The sequence below is a fragment of the Macaca thibetana genome, chromosome 5, assembly GCF_024542745.1.
Source record: "Macaca thibetana thibetana isolate TM-01 chromosome 5, ASM2454274v1, whole genome shotgun sequence".
Classification (NCBI taxonomy): Eukaryota; Metazoa; Chordata; class Mammalia; order Primates; family Cercopithecidae; genus Macaca; species Macaca thibetana.
In genome coordinates this window covers 29767087-29782433 of record NC_065582.1, presented here as the reverse complement: position 1 = coordinate 29782433, position 15347 = coordinate 29767087, and the positions used below count along the sequence as shown (strand labels likewise).

Genomic DNA, 15347 nt, shown 5'->3' with positions numbered 1-15347 from the left:
TATACATCAAAACATCATCTTGTTTACCTAAAATTTAAACAATTTTTTATTATCTTATAATGGTACTATAGTGTATAGCTAATTATCATCTCCTTGATAGAAACTTTGCAAGACTTTAATAATTTTCTTGTACATTTCTTTTACTTTGTTGCAGATAACTAGATGCTTAATAAGAAGCTTTTGGGTTATGGTGACTATTTTTGACTATTTCTGTATTAAAATATTCAGTATTTCTCTTGTTAACTGTGTCAACAAGTAAAATTGGAGTTTTAGTTGGAAAAATGATGGAGAGTAAATTCTCTAATTTACTCTTCAGAGTTATACTGGCATTTGTCTTTGATAAACAAGGATAGCCTTCATCTTGCTCATAATAAGCCATGCAAAACTACCAGTAACAAGCCAACTTGCATGCATTCTGATGGTCTCTTTCCCAATTTAAATGTGAAAGTAGGCCCAAGGGCCTAAGTTCATTTTTCTTTCATTTCCTTTACCTGTCCCAATTTTTTTCTAAAATTTTTTTACTCTAGATCTTCTTTTCTATTATTTTTTCTTTATATTCTTAGACTATAAGAATAGACTAGTCTTAGACTAGTCTTCCTGTTTTTTATTCAAATTATGCTGAACATGATATTCAGTAGTCCCTGCCTATATGTTTGAATTTCAAGTAAAAAAAATGGAAATCACTATATTTTAATTTACAAAAGCCAGAGGAATTCAAATGTATTGATTTTATACTTAGTTTAATTCAGAAACTGATATTTTACCTTTGGTAAGCTTGGCACTAACAAGCCATAGGCTTTGCATATATCAATTCTAATCACCGAGGTTCTGTTTTAAACATTTTTATAATGTTTAAAAAACATATATTTTAAATTTGACATACAATATCGTACATATTTAAAAGCATGATATTTTGAGACACATATGTGCAATGATCAAGTCAGGGTAGTTAGCACATCTATCATCTCAAACCTTTATCATTTCTTTGTGAAAACATTCAAAATTTTCTCCTTCAGCTATTAAAAAAATACAGCAAATTATAGTTTAGTGTAGTTACCTCACAGTGCTATGGAGATCTATACCTTGTTCTTCCTGTTTAGCTGTAATGTTGTGTGCTTTAACCAACCTCTCCCTCTCCCGCCTCCTCCCTACACTTTTCAGCCTCTACTAACCACTCTTCTACTCTCTACTTCTTAATCACTGGGATTCTAATTTCTCAGAGGTAAAAGGAGTATTTGAGCCTGTGATTATGATTTTTTCAAATTTAATATTTAATAAAGAATAGAAAATAATATGAATTTAAGTATAATTTTAGGAAATCTAATACATGCATATTATAGACAATTTAGAAGATAAACATTATTGGCCGGGCGCGGTGGCTCAAGCCTGTAATCCCAGCACTTTGGGAGGCCGAGACGGGTGGATCACGAGGTCAGGAGATCGAGACCATCCTGGCTAACACAGTGAAACCCCGTCTCTACTAAAAAATACAAAAAGACTAGCCGGGCGAGGTGGCGGCGCCTGTAGTCCCAGCTACTCGGGAGGCTGAGGCAGGAGGATGGCCTGAACCCAGGAGGCGGAGCTTGCAGTGAGCTGAGATCCGGCCACTGCACTCCAGCAAGGGGGACAGAGTGAGACTCCGTCTCAAAAAAAAAAAAAAAAAAAAAAAAGAAAAAAAAAGAAGATAAACATTATTTACACTTGCCTCACTGTCGTATAGCCATGGACAGAAATGTAGAGTATGAATCAAATGCATATACAGATGATAAAAATCATGTGCACGTTCCTGCAATAGTTCCTGCATCAAATAGTACTTAATAAATACTTTATTTCCTCTTTTCTTTCCAATTCATTATGACACATCCTTTTATTCTCTAATTATTTATTTAGCTACTCAGTCATGTATTGTTAAACTTACTGAGTTTAATTTTCTTATCATTAGTTTCTTTATCTAAAACTTTGAACAATAAAATTTGAATTAATTATGTGCTTAAATAAATGGTATTGCCTTTTTCACAAGATGGCGCCGAAAGCGAAGAAGGAAGCTCCTGCCCCTCCTAAAGCCGAAGCCAAAGCGAAGGCTTTAAAGGCCAAGAAGGCAGTGTTGAAAGGTGTCCACAGCCACAAAAAAAAGAAGATCCGCACGTCACCCACCTTCCGGCGGCCCAAGACACTGCGACTCCGGAGGCAGCCCAAATATCCTCGGAAGAGCGCCCCCAGGAGAAACAAGCTTGACCACTATGCTATCATCAAGTTTCCGCTGACTACTGAGTCTGCCATGAAGAAGATAGAAGACAACACCACACTTGTGTTCATTGTGGATGTTAAAGCCAACAAGCACCAGATTAAACAGGCTGTGAAGAAGCTCTATGACATTGATGTGGCCAAGGTCAACACCCTGATTCGGCCTGATGGAGAGAAAAAGGCGTATGTTCGACTGGCTCCTGATTACGACGCTTTGGATGTTGCCAACAAAACTGGGATCATCTAAACTGAGTCCAGCTGCCTAATTCTAAAAATATATATATATATCTTTTCAACATATACATGCCTCTCTGTCAATTTCTGGTTGGGCTGGGAGGCCACACACAGTACACTGACATAACAGGGCTTGGGCAAGACTCCTGTTCTACTCATCCTTTTGAAATATTCACCCTGCCACTCTACCATGTGTGAACACTCCAGAGATCTTTGTGACTAGAGTTAGTGTCCTAGGAAAACCGGAACTCAGAACTTGCCTCCATGGTTGAGGGTAACAAGAAGCAGTACAAGAACCCCTTCTTTTATCCCTGGAAGAGGCTGTGTATGAAACCAATGCCCGGAGTTTGAAGGGCATTAGCATCCATTTCAGGGGAGTGTGGATTGGCTGGCTTTCTGATAGCATTTTGTCCTCACACACCCATCTACTACGTCCAACCGGTCTGTCTGCTTCTCTCACCCCTTGCCCAATAAAGGACAAGGACTTCAGGAAAAAAAAAAAAAAATGAATAAATAAATAAATGGTATTGAGATAGTATGCCTAGTTTTACTGCGTGGATATATATGATGTATTCTCACTTATTTTACCATATATTTTGACCTTCTTTTACCCGTTATTCTGATTTATTTTTTATAATCATATTGAAGTGTATATACTTCTCTAAGCTATCACAAAATCTTTAAGATATAAGATAGAGTATAAATAAATAACATACATATTCTCTTCATTCTAATACTTGATGAATTCTCCAATTTAATGCATATTTTTAGGTCGCTATGAAAGTCTCTTTCTAACAAATACCTCAAATAATACCACCTTTTGCCATCACTAAAATCATTCTATTTGGTTATGCATTTATGAAAAATGGTGTCTGGAGGATCTGCTAACTGGTTCATATGACATGACACCACAAGATTACTCTTTGAACAATGCCAATTTAATCAGGCCACTCTCATTCATAAATTCAATATTATCAACATAGTCAAGGTCAAAAGCTTTAATATGGCATAAATATTCCGTAGTGATTTGTTTTCTTAGCTTTTAGAAAGCTTATTTCCTGCCTTACCCTTCTTTCTACCTTATATTCCACTCACATAGATCAATCTACAATTTTCTCAGGAGTTATTATGTTCCTGAATGCCTCCACATAGTCTCTGGGTATGAAGGCACCACATCTGAGATCAGGAAAGAAACCTATGAAATCTGTATTTCTTGAAATTCAATTTGTATTAGCACATGTATAGCTGTTCTTAATTCCTCAGGCAGAATTATTTAATTCTTTTGTGTTCACACAGGTCCTCCTCATATCTTTCTTATGGCATCTATCAGACTGCATTTTATTTATGTCTTACTTCTTCTCAATAAACTGTAAACTGTGGCTAAAGCCTTAAGTAGGACTCCACAAATGTCAAAAGAATGAATGAATAAGAAAAAATAAAGAAGTGAGAAAGAAAATATTTCATTTTAGGTATCAAGGTAAATGAGAACTTTTAATAGACTATAAACACAAGTTAACTTTTTTTCCTTCATCGTGGAGAATGAAAGAAATCACAAATACAAACTAGCACACCATAGACACACAAACCTGCGTTTAGAGAACTTGAAGAAAAATGGTTTCATTAGCATTACATTAAAATAAATGATTTTATTTACTCTCAACTGACTTTTAATAAAATATAATGGAAAAATATGAAAAAATATATATTGTTTTCAGTTTCATAAAGTTTTTACAGAATACAGTTTCAAAATTGAATAAGAGGGCCAGAACTGATACATCTTAGTTAAAAAATCAATGTTTAAATACCTAAAATATTTAAAACTGATAGTCCCTTGGCTATACACACACACACACACACACAGACACACTCACACACACACAGAGAGAGAGAGAGAGAGAGAGAGGATAGAAGCATGGAAACAAATACAGATATAGATACATACACACAAACATACATATGAGGCTTTTGAGTTTCCCTGCAGGATAAATGAATCTGTTAGTAACTCATTTTGTTCTGTTACAGACAATTTAACATTTTTAACATTCAGTTGATATGCTGTGTTACAATAAACCTAGTCGAATAAGTAGTGCCGATTGCTTCTTTATGACTTATTTGTTTCAGGTTTTATTGATCCTCCCTTCTTGACCTCAATGAAAACCAAAGAAAATATTAAGAAACAAGTCAAAAAGGAGATATAAAACTCAAAAAGTAACATACTTATTGACCTGGAGAATTGTGGTTTCAATAGAAACTGGAGAGTATGAGTCAGAGTCAAAATAATTAGATTGAAAGTGAAGGTTTTATTCTCATACCTTTGACACTAGAAAAGGCAGGATGGATAGGAAATAATTTGGACACTTCAGGAAATGAGAGGAAATTACTTTCACAACCTACATGTACCTGAGAGCCCACTTTTCACACTCGGCAGGAAGGAAAGTCAGACAAAAAAGCAACTGATTAGATTTCTTCTAGCTTAGTTATTTTGTATTCGCAATGTTTTCTTAACTGCTGTGACCTTAGGACTGCAACATTTTATACTCTATGTTTACAAAAAGTGCAAAGAGAGCCTCTGCTACTAAGGGACTAATTTTAAGAATATGAAGATGTACTTGATGAAAACCTTAACAATGAACTGGTAAACATAGGAGCAATATTATCTTCAGGTTATTTGACAGCCTATGAAAAACTGGAATAAATTAATTTAAAGACCAGAAACCAGACATCCCTCTTGGGTATACATTTTGAAGACACTGAGCCATAAAAGGAAAGGTATTTACATCTTATTGTGCTGCTCCTTAGCCTTCATTTAGGTGATATATTGTAATGATATCCTGGTCTAAATGCAAAAGAAATGACTGATGATGCTTTTAACGCTCAAGAATGAAAAGTTAATCATGTCACAATAGGAATTCCATTTAAAATATGCCATGGACCTTTGATGACCACTCGAAATTTTTCTCAGGGAAAATATACTTGCATAACATCATAGTAAATATGACTGGAAATATAACTGGTCATAACATAATTGCTAATAAAATTATATGAAATACTGCACATCCTTTGAATGTGTTCTGGAACTATTAATGTTAATGGGAATAACTTAGCAGGTAGAAATGAAAGCTAGAAGGCATTTGAACATCTAACACTTTAGAAACATCATGGGCGTAAGCAGAATCAATAGGACTTGAGCCATATGTTATATGTGCCTCTGTCCTTGTAAATAGCTATAATTTGACATAAAAACAGGTTCTTCTCTTATCCTAACTACTGGTTTCTTTCTGGTTGTGAGTCACTATAGAAGTAATAATATCAAAAACCTTATGCCATTATTCTTTAGGAAATACTGTGACTACAAAATGCTATATTTTAAAAATCGATTCATCTTATAAAGTAGCTCTTAGAGACTTAAGATAGTGTCCAGAATGAGGAAATCATATTTTATTATTCTGACTCCATCACTGACTTGCCTTGAGATTCTGGATAAATTCTGTATTTATCCTTTCTGTGCTTCAGCTTATGAAGCTGTAAAATTGATACAAAGCAATTATCATGCCCTATATTAACCCAATGATAAAATGAGTTTAAAATACAATCAGGTTATTCGAATAGACTTTTTCAAAATAACAACTTTGCTAGAAATGTTTCTATTGTATAGCTATGGGTTTGAACATGACCATTGAAAACCCTTCCAATGTTCGCAACTACCAGGTGGCTGGGGCCCTCTTCACTGGGGGGAAAGACTTCTTTTTTTATCCTTCCTTTTTCCTGCTGCTACTCCTTTTATCTAGTATTCAGCCTGATAGTATTTTAACAGAATGAAAGATTTGTAATTTATCTATTCAACAGCTATTTACTTAATGACTTCTAAGTGCTAAATGGATCTTTGTGCTGTAGATTCAACAGTAAACAACAACAAATAGCAATAACCAGAATCTCTGTCCTCAGGAGAGATTCTGGTGAGTGGTCAGAGAAAATAAATGAGTCCACTAAATTATATTTGAAAAATATTACTCATAAAATAAGGAATGGCAGGGTATAGGGTATACTGATGGGATGTGTGGTAATTTTATGTAGAGTCGTCAAAGAAGGTTTCCAGAGATAGTGATGGTTGCATAAAGACTCTCTAATAAGGTCAAGAAAAAAATACGGGATATTTGAGGGAGTGGAATTCAAGGCAGCAAGGTTTTGCAAAATGAGTGAGAGGCAGGTAGTAGGAGACGTGGCCACAGAAGTGGATGATGAAGTCTTTGGCATTTAGTCTGAGTTAGATGAGGAGCAAGGGGAAGGTTTCAAGCTCAGAATAAAATGTTCTGAATTGCATTTTAAGGTGATCACTCTGCCTGTTTGAGAACAGATAATAGACAAAGATGAAAGTAAGAAAAACACTTTGCGGGCAGTTACAATTATCCATGGGAAAGATGATGGTGGCTCCCCTTCCTCAACCATATTGATACATAATTCACAAATAAAAACTGTATGTATTGATAGTGTACAATGTGATGTTTTGATATACATTGTCAAGTGATTTCTGCAATCAAGCTAGTTGCCATATCCACCACCTCATATGGTTACCTTTTTTGCATATGTGGTAAGAACATTTAAGATCTACTTACTTAGCAATTTTCAACTATATAATACAGGACTTATTAACTATAGGCACTATAGTCACTGAATTAGTTCGTGCTTCTATAACAAAACAGCACAGACTGGGTAATTTATAAATAACAGAAATTTACTTCTCACTTCCCAGGGACTGGGACATCCAAGATCAAGGAACTAGCAGATTTGGTGTCTTGTGAGGGCTGTTCTCTGCTTCCAAGATGACACCTTGTTGCTGCCTCCTCACATGGGAGAAGGAGGAAGGGCAAACAGTGTAGCTAGTTATCTCCAGCTTTTTCAATAAAGGGATTCATATCATTCATGTGGGTAGAGCCCTCATCACCTAATCACCTAAAAGCTCCACCTTTGAATATCATGACCTTGGTGATTAGATTTTAATATATAAATTTTGGAGAAACGCATAATCAAACCATTGTAGTGGCCATGCCACAAACTAGATTTCCAAAATGTATTCATCCTGTATAATTGAAACGTTGTACCCATCGATCAAAAACTCCCCATTTTCTCCACCCTCTTGTCCTTGGCAATCATCATTCTATTATTTATCCTCTGGGTTCATCCCTGCTGTCACAAATGACAGGATTACCTTTCATTTTAAGGCTGAATAATAGCCTATTGTGTGTGTGTGTGTGTACGTATACATCACATATTCTTTATCCATTCTTTCATCAATGATTGCTTAGGTTGAATCCATAACTTGGATATTATGAATAATGCTGCAATGAACATGGGGTGCTCTTTGACATACTGATTTTATTTCCTTTGGATTTATATGCAGTTACAGAATTGCTGGATTATATAGTAATTCTATTTCTGATTTTTTAGAGAAACCTCCTGTATTAGTCCGTTTTCACTCTGCTGATAAAGATATACCTGAGACTGGGCAATTTACAGAAGAAACAGGCTTAATGTTTAATGTCCTTACAGTTCCACATGGCTGGGGAGGCCTCGTAATCATGGCAGAATGCAAGAAGGAGCAACTCACATGTGGAGGGTGGCAGGCAAAGAGCAAGAGCTTATGCAAGGAAGCTCCTGTTTTTAAAACCATCAAATTTTGTGAGACTCATTCACTATCACAGGAACAGCACAGGAAAGCCTCACACCCATAATTCAATCACCTCCCACTGGGCTCCTCCTAGGACATGTGGGAATTGTGGGAGTTACAGTTCAAGATGAGATGGGGATTGGGACACAACCAAACCATATCATTCCACCCCCAGCCCTTCCCAAATCTCCTGTCCTCACATTTCAAATCCAATATTGCCTTCCTAACAGTCCCTCAAAGTCTTAACTCAAAAGTCCACAGTCCAACATCTCATCTACGTAGGAGCAGATGAGACAAGGCAAGTCTTTTCTGCCTAGGAGCCTGTAAAATCAAAAGCATGTTAGCTACTTCCTAGACACAATGAGGGTACAGCCATTGGGTAGATACAGCCATTGCAAATGGGAGAAATTGGCTAAAACAAAGGGGCTACAGGCCCCATGCAAGTTCGAAATCCAGCAAGGCAGTCAAATCTTAAAATTCCAAAATGATCTCCTTTGACTCCGTGTCTCACATTCAGATCACACTGATGCAAGAGGTGGGTTCCCATGGTCTTGGGCAGCTCCAGCCCTTTGACTTTGCAGGCTACAGTCTCCCTCCCTATGCTTTCAGGGGCTGATGTTGAGTGTCTGTGGCTTTTCCATATGCATGGTGCAAGCTGTCGGTGTATACCATCCTGGGGTCTGGAGGACAATAGCCTTCTTTTCGCAACTCCACTAGATGGCGTCCCAGTAGGGACTCTGTGTGGGCTCAGACCTCACATTTCCCTTCTGCATTGCCCTAGCAGAGGTTCTCCATGAGAGTCCCACCCCTGCAGCAAACTTCTGCCTGGATACCCAGGCATTCCATACATCCCCTGAAATCTAGGTGGAGATTCCCTAACCTTAATTCTTGACTTCTGTGCACTTGCAGGCTCAACACCATGTGGAAGCTGCCAGGACTTGAGACTGGCACCCTCTGAAGCCATGTCCTGAGATCTACATTGGATCCTTTCAGCCATGGCTGGAGTGACTAGGATGCAGGACACTAAGTCCCTAGGGTGCACATAATACAGGGACCCTAGGCCTGGCTCACAAAACCACTTTTTGCTCCTAGGCCTCTGGGAGGGGCTGCTGTGAAGACCTCTGACATGCCCTGGAGACATTTTCCCCATTGTCTTGGGGATTAACGTTTGTCTCCTTGTTACATATGCAAATTTCTGCAGCTGGTTTGAATTTCTCCTCAGAAAATAGGATCTTCTTTTCTATCTCATTGTTAGGCTGCAAATTTCCTGAACTTTTATGCTTTCCTTCCCTTTTCAAATTGAGTGCCTTTAAGGGCACCCAAGTTACCTCTTTTTTTTTTTTTTTAATTATACTTTATGTTCTAGCGTACATGTGCACAACGTGCAGGTTTGTTACATATGTATACATGTGCCATGTTGGTGTGCTGCCATGTTACCTCTTGAATGCTTTGCTACTTAGAAATTTCTTCTGCCAGATACCCTCTATCGTCTCTCTCATGTTCCAATTTCCATAAATCTCTAGGGCAGGGGCAAAATGCCACCACTCTCCTTGCTAAAACATAACAAAAGTCATCTTTGCTCCAGTTCCCAACAAGTTTCTCATTTCCATCTAAGATCACCACAGCCTGGACTTTATTGTCCACATCTTTTGCAGCATTTTGGGTAAAGCCATTCAACAAGTCTCTAGGAAGTTCCAAACTTTTCCACATTTTCCTGAATTCTTCTGAGCCCTCCAAACTATTCCAGCCTCTGCCTGTTACTCACTTCCAAGTCACTTCCACATTTTTGGATATCTTTTCAGCAGTGCTCTGCTCTCCTGGTAACAATTTACTTACTGTATTAGTCCATTTTCATACTGCTGATAAAGACATATCCAAGACTGGGCAAGGTACAAAAGAAAGAGGTTTAATGCACTTACAGTTCTGTGTGGCTGTGGAAGCCTCATAATCATGGTAGAAGAGAAGGAGGAATGAGTCACATCTTATGTAAATGGAAGCAGGCAAAAAGAGCGAGCTTGTCCAGGGAAACTCCTGTTTTTAAAACCATCAGATCTTGTGAGACTCATTCACTATTACTAGAACAGCACAAGAAAGACCCGCCTTCATAATTCAATCACTTTTCACTGGGTTCCTCCCAGGACCCATGGGAATTGTGAGAGTTACAATTCAAGATGAGAATTGGATGGGGACACAGCCAAACCATCTCACCTCCATATGGTTATTCATGATGAATGCACCAATTTTTTTTTTAGACAGAGTCTTGCTTTGTTGCACAGGCTGGAGTGCAGTGGCATGATCTTGGCTCACTGCAAGCTCCACCTCCCGGGTTCACGCCATTCTTCTGCCTCAGCCTCCCAAGTAGCTGGGACTACAGGTGCCCGACACCCTGTCTGGCTAATTTTTTGTATTTTTAGTGGAGACGGGGTTTCACCGTGTTAGCCAGGATGGTCTCGATCTCCTGACCTCATGATCCACCCGCCTCGGCCTCCCAAAGTGCTGGGATTACAGGCGTGAGCCACTGCGCCTGGCTGAATGCACCAATTTTTATTCTTACCAACAATATACAAAGATTCTCTTTTCTCCACATTTTGCCAACACTTGTTATCTATCTTTTTGGTAATAGATATTCTAACAGGTGTGAGGTGATATCTCATGGTTTTGATTTGCATTTCCCTGATAATTAATGATGTTGAAATACATGGTTATATATTTTTCCTTATACTTTTTGGCCATGTATATGCCTTCTTTTGAGAAATGTCTATTCAGGTTCTTCACCAATTTTTAAATTGCTTTGTTTTCTTACTGTTGAGTTGTTTGAATTCCTTCTGTGTTTTAGATATTAACTCTTTATCAGATGTATAATGTGTCTTTGTTGTGTCTTTGTTGTTTTCTTTGCTGTGAAGAAGCCTTTTTATTCCATGCATTTTTATTTGTCAGTTTTTTGCTTTTGTAGATTTTGCTTTTGGGATAATATTTTAAAAATCATTGGCCAGACCAATGTCAAGAAGCTTTTTCATATGTTTTCATCCAGTAGTTTTAGAGTTTCAAGTTTTACATTTGTCTTCAATCAATTTTGAGTTTATTATTATATATGGTGTGAGATAATTCAATTTTATTCTATATGTGGATATCCAGTTTTCTCAGTACTATTTATTGAAGCAACTGTCCATTCCCTATTGTGTGTTCTTGGCATGTTCATCAAAAATCAATTGAACAACAATGTGTGGATTTATTTCTGTGCTCTCTATTCTGTTTCATTGGTTTATATATCTGTTTTTATGCTAATACCATGCTGTTTTGATTACTATGGCTTTTTAGTACATTTTGAAAGCTAGTAGTGTGACACCTCTAGTTTTGTTCTTTTTGTTCAAGATGCTTTTGCTATTCAGATAATTTCTTATCTATTAAAAATTATTTTAAAGATGGAAGGATTTAATTTGACAATCAAAAGTCATACAGTGGTTGAATGGATTAAAAAAAGAAAACAACAAACAAGATCCAATATTTAGTGCCTACAAGTGACTCACATTAGCTTTAAGGGCACACATAGTCTTAAAGTGAAGGGATAGAAAAAAAATTATACACAAAGGTAAGGAAAAGAGACCATGAGACATATACAAAGCATTCCACCCAACAGTAGCAGAATACACATTTTTTTAAAGCACATACAGAACATTCTTCAGGATAAATTGTATCTTTGGCAACAAAACAAGTCTTAACAAATTTAAAGTACTGAAATATATCAAGTATTTTTTCTGTCCACAAGTATATACAACTGGAAACCAGTAACAGAAAGAAAATTAGAAAATTCCCAAATATGTGAAAATTAAGCAATGCAATTCTGAGCAAGCAATAACTCAAAGAAAAAATCAAAAGAGAAACAAAAAAAAACCTTGAAACAAATAAAAATGGAAACAACATACTAAAATTTATGGGATGTTGTGGAAGATCATGGTGGCTTTAAACAGGGTGGTGGCAGAAAAGTTGATGAGAAATGGTCAGATTCTGGATATATTTTGGCTATAGAGCCAAATGGATTTGCTTTTAGAATTGAATTTTGCTCTGAAAGATAGGATGCCTCTGAGGTTTTTGTCCTAAGCACCCAGAAGAATGGAGTTGACATTAACTACGATGAAAAGGATTGGGTATAGGGGAAACCAGTTTAGTTTTAGATAAACCAAACATTTATTTATAACATATGTTGAGTTTGCAATATATGTTACCATCAGAATAAAAATTGTGCATAGACAGTTGTATGTTCCAACCTCTTGTTAGAGAGCGGTCCAGTCTGGGAATATAGATTTGAGAATCATCAGCAGATGATGTTCTTTAAAGCCAAGAAACTGGATCAGGTCACCCATGGAATAAATGTGGACAGAAAATAAAATAGGATCAAGGCTGAAGTCCTGGAGCACTCCTATAAAAGGAGATCAGGCTGACAAGGAGGAACCAGCAAAAGTGTCTGACTGATATGGTTTGGCTGTGTCCCAACCCAAATCTCATCTTGAATTGTAGCTCCCATAATTCCAATGTGTTGCGGGAGGGACCCAGTGGGAGATAATTGAATCATGGGGGAGGTTTCCTCCATACTGTACTTGTGGTAGTGAGTAAGTCTCAGGATATCTCATGGTTTGATAAGGCGTTTCCCTTTTTGCTTGGCTCTCATTCTCTCTTTTGCCTGCTGCCATGTAGTAAATCCCTTTGCTCTTCCTTCATCTTCTGCTATGATTGTGAGGCCTCCCCAGCCATGTGGAACTGTGAGTACATTACATCTTTTTTGTTTATGAATTACCCAGTCTCGGGTATGTCTTTATTGGCAGTGTGAAAATGGACTAATACACTAACAATTAGCCAGTGAGGCAAAGTGAAATGGAACAGAGGATTTCCCAGAAGCCAAAAGACGAACATGTTGGCTGGGCAAAGTGGCTTGTGCCTGTGATTCCAGCAGTTAGGGAGGCCACGGTGGGTAGATCACTTGAGGCCAAGAGTTCAAGACCACCCTGGCCAACATGGCAAAACCCTGTCTCTACTAAAAATACAAAATATAGTTGGCCATGGTGTGGACACCTGTAATCCAAGCTACTCCAGAGGCTGAGGCAGGAGAATGGCGTGAACCCAGGAGGCAGAGCTTGCAGTGAGCCCAGATCGTGCCTCTGCACTCCAGCCTGGGTGACAGAGTGAGACTCCGTCTAAAAAAAGAAAAAAAGAAAAAAAGAAAAAAAAAAACAAGAGGAGTGGAAAAATGGGGGAATAGCTATAAAGAGATCTGAGGTCGAGAAAGCTGTATTATAATGAGAAGGTTAACAGAATATTTCCTGATGCTCGAGCAATTGCTATTTTTCATTTTTTTCTCACTGAAATAAGAAGCGAATTTATCATTAGAAAGTAACTATAAGGGAAGACATGTTGGAAGTTTGAGGAGTGGAGAGTTAGAAAGTGAACACACACTAAAAAAATGCATGGATCATTTAAAATGATGTTGAGTATGACAGAAATTGCCATATCACAGTTATGAGAAGATGGACATGTGTGATTGTGAGAGCTGGTAGTCACTTCTAAATCTCCATGCACTTTTGCATTCAGCTTCTTTTTTCTTCCCTGTTTTTCTGTTTCCTTTTTTCTTTTCCTGCCATTGCAGGGTCTTTTTGACATCTTTTTAGATCATTTCAGGCTAGCTTGAAAGATGTAAGGGATGTTTCAGGTTATAAAATAACCGTATTTATTTAAGTAATATTCCAAGTGACTATACACTCTGACAGCCTTCTGAGTCTTAACAAAAATTCCATTTCCATTTCTGCGGATTGTTTTCCTCCTGTTGTTTGTGTTGCTGTGTGACATACACATGCTTTGTTACTCTTTTGACAAGAATCCTGCTGCCTTTTTCTAAGCCCAGGCTCACAACATCTGCTCCAAGTTGTACATTTAATATTCTGTTTTTAGGTGACTCTTTTTTTTCTGTATCTTCATTGCCTGAACCTGACTTACTTTGCCTGGCCCTCATTATCTTTCACCTAGACTATTGTATTTTCTTCCTGACAATGCTCACAGATTCTCATTTTCACATTCTGAGATTCAATACTTATGCTATTTAAACAAAACTGATCATATTTCTTTCTGGATTAAAAAGATGCAATGGACTGTATTGTCATTGTGCCAAATTATAAATTTCATAATCTTGGCTAACCTTCCTCGTCTTTTTCTTATGTACTTTCTTCCTGTATACAGTGCTCATCACAAACCATTCACTCTTTTCCATATGTACCATGTTCTTTCAGCCTTCCATCCATGCGTATATGAATCCGTGTGCCCTTTCCACTTACAGAAGGGCCATCCAACAGACCTAGCTCAAACATCTCTGCCACAGTGAAGTCTCCGTTAAATTTTTTGTGTATAGTTGCCAACTACCTGATTTGTGCGTCCCTCTTCTTCCTAGAGCATCAAGTCTTATAAGGGCAGGATGTGTGGTTTACTGCTGTAGCTCTCAAGTCTAGACTTGTTCTTGGTTTAATGTAGATGCCCAATAACTGCTCGCCCAGTGAATAAAAAATTCCCTAACCCATGTGGCAGAATCTGGAACATAACACATACTTTAAAATGACTATGTAATGCTTCTCTCTACTTTGCTTCTAAATATTTTGCTAACTTTAGATGCCCCATTATAATTTCTCATACAATACTCTACAGACTTTCAGTTGTGGTGAGATAACTCGTGTAACCTTGAGAATCACAAGATCTTGTTCATGGATATTCATATAACTTCTTATTTGATAACCTAGACTCAGAGTGGACCTACTCATATTTTCCAGTCTGACAGATATTTACTTAATTTTAAGCATGATAGAGGATTTATATGGAAATAAAGTACATTTTATTTAAAACCCTTTATAGATAAATGAGTTGAATGAAGATGGCCAAAATACATTAAAATAATTAAATCATCATGTTCCTTTGCCACTCCAGATCATTTTGTGTGCTGCTTCCTAAGTCTACAAAGCTCTTCCTTTCTTCCCATTCCCAAGCCAGATCCCCTCATCTGGGTAACATGTACCAAGTTTTCAAATATTAACTCAAAGTCACATCCTCAGAAAAAAAATAATACTTTCCTGTCATATTATTTACTATGTTGTGATTTTATTTTATACATATATCTTTTGTAATTATATATTTACTTTTATGATTATTTGGTTATATACCATATATAGTA

General features: G+C 37.2%; 1 protein-coding gene across 1 annotated transcript; it reads left to right on the top strand.

The window, feature by feature from the left end:
• Window positions 1–2000: 2000 nt before the first annotated feature.
• Window positions 2001–2544, top strand: LOC126954339 (60S ribosomal protein L23a-like). Its single transcript, XM_050789913.1, has one exon. It carries the CDS (start codon window positions 2021–2023, stop codon window positions 2489–2491), a length of 471 nt encoding a protein of 156 aa, XP_050645870.1. The 5' UTR covers window positions 2001–2020; the 3' UTR covers window positions 2492–2544.
• Window positions 2545–15347: the final 12803 nt, after the last annotated feature.

Bases quoted from the DNA above. Each gene is read 5' to 3' on its own strand.
- LOC126954339 (XM_050789913.1), top strand. From the start codon at position 2,021: ATGGCGCCGAAAGCGAAGAAGGAAGCTCCTGCCCCTCCTAAAGCCGAA.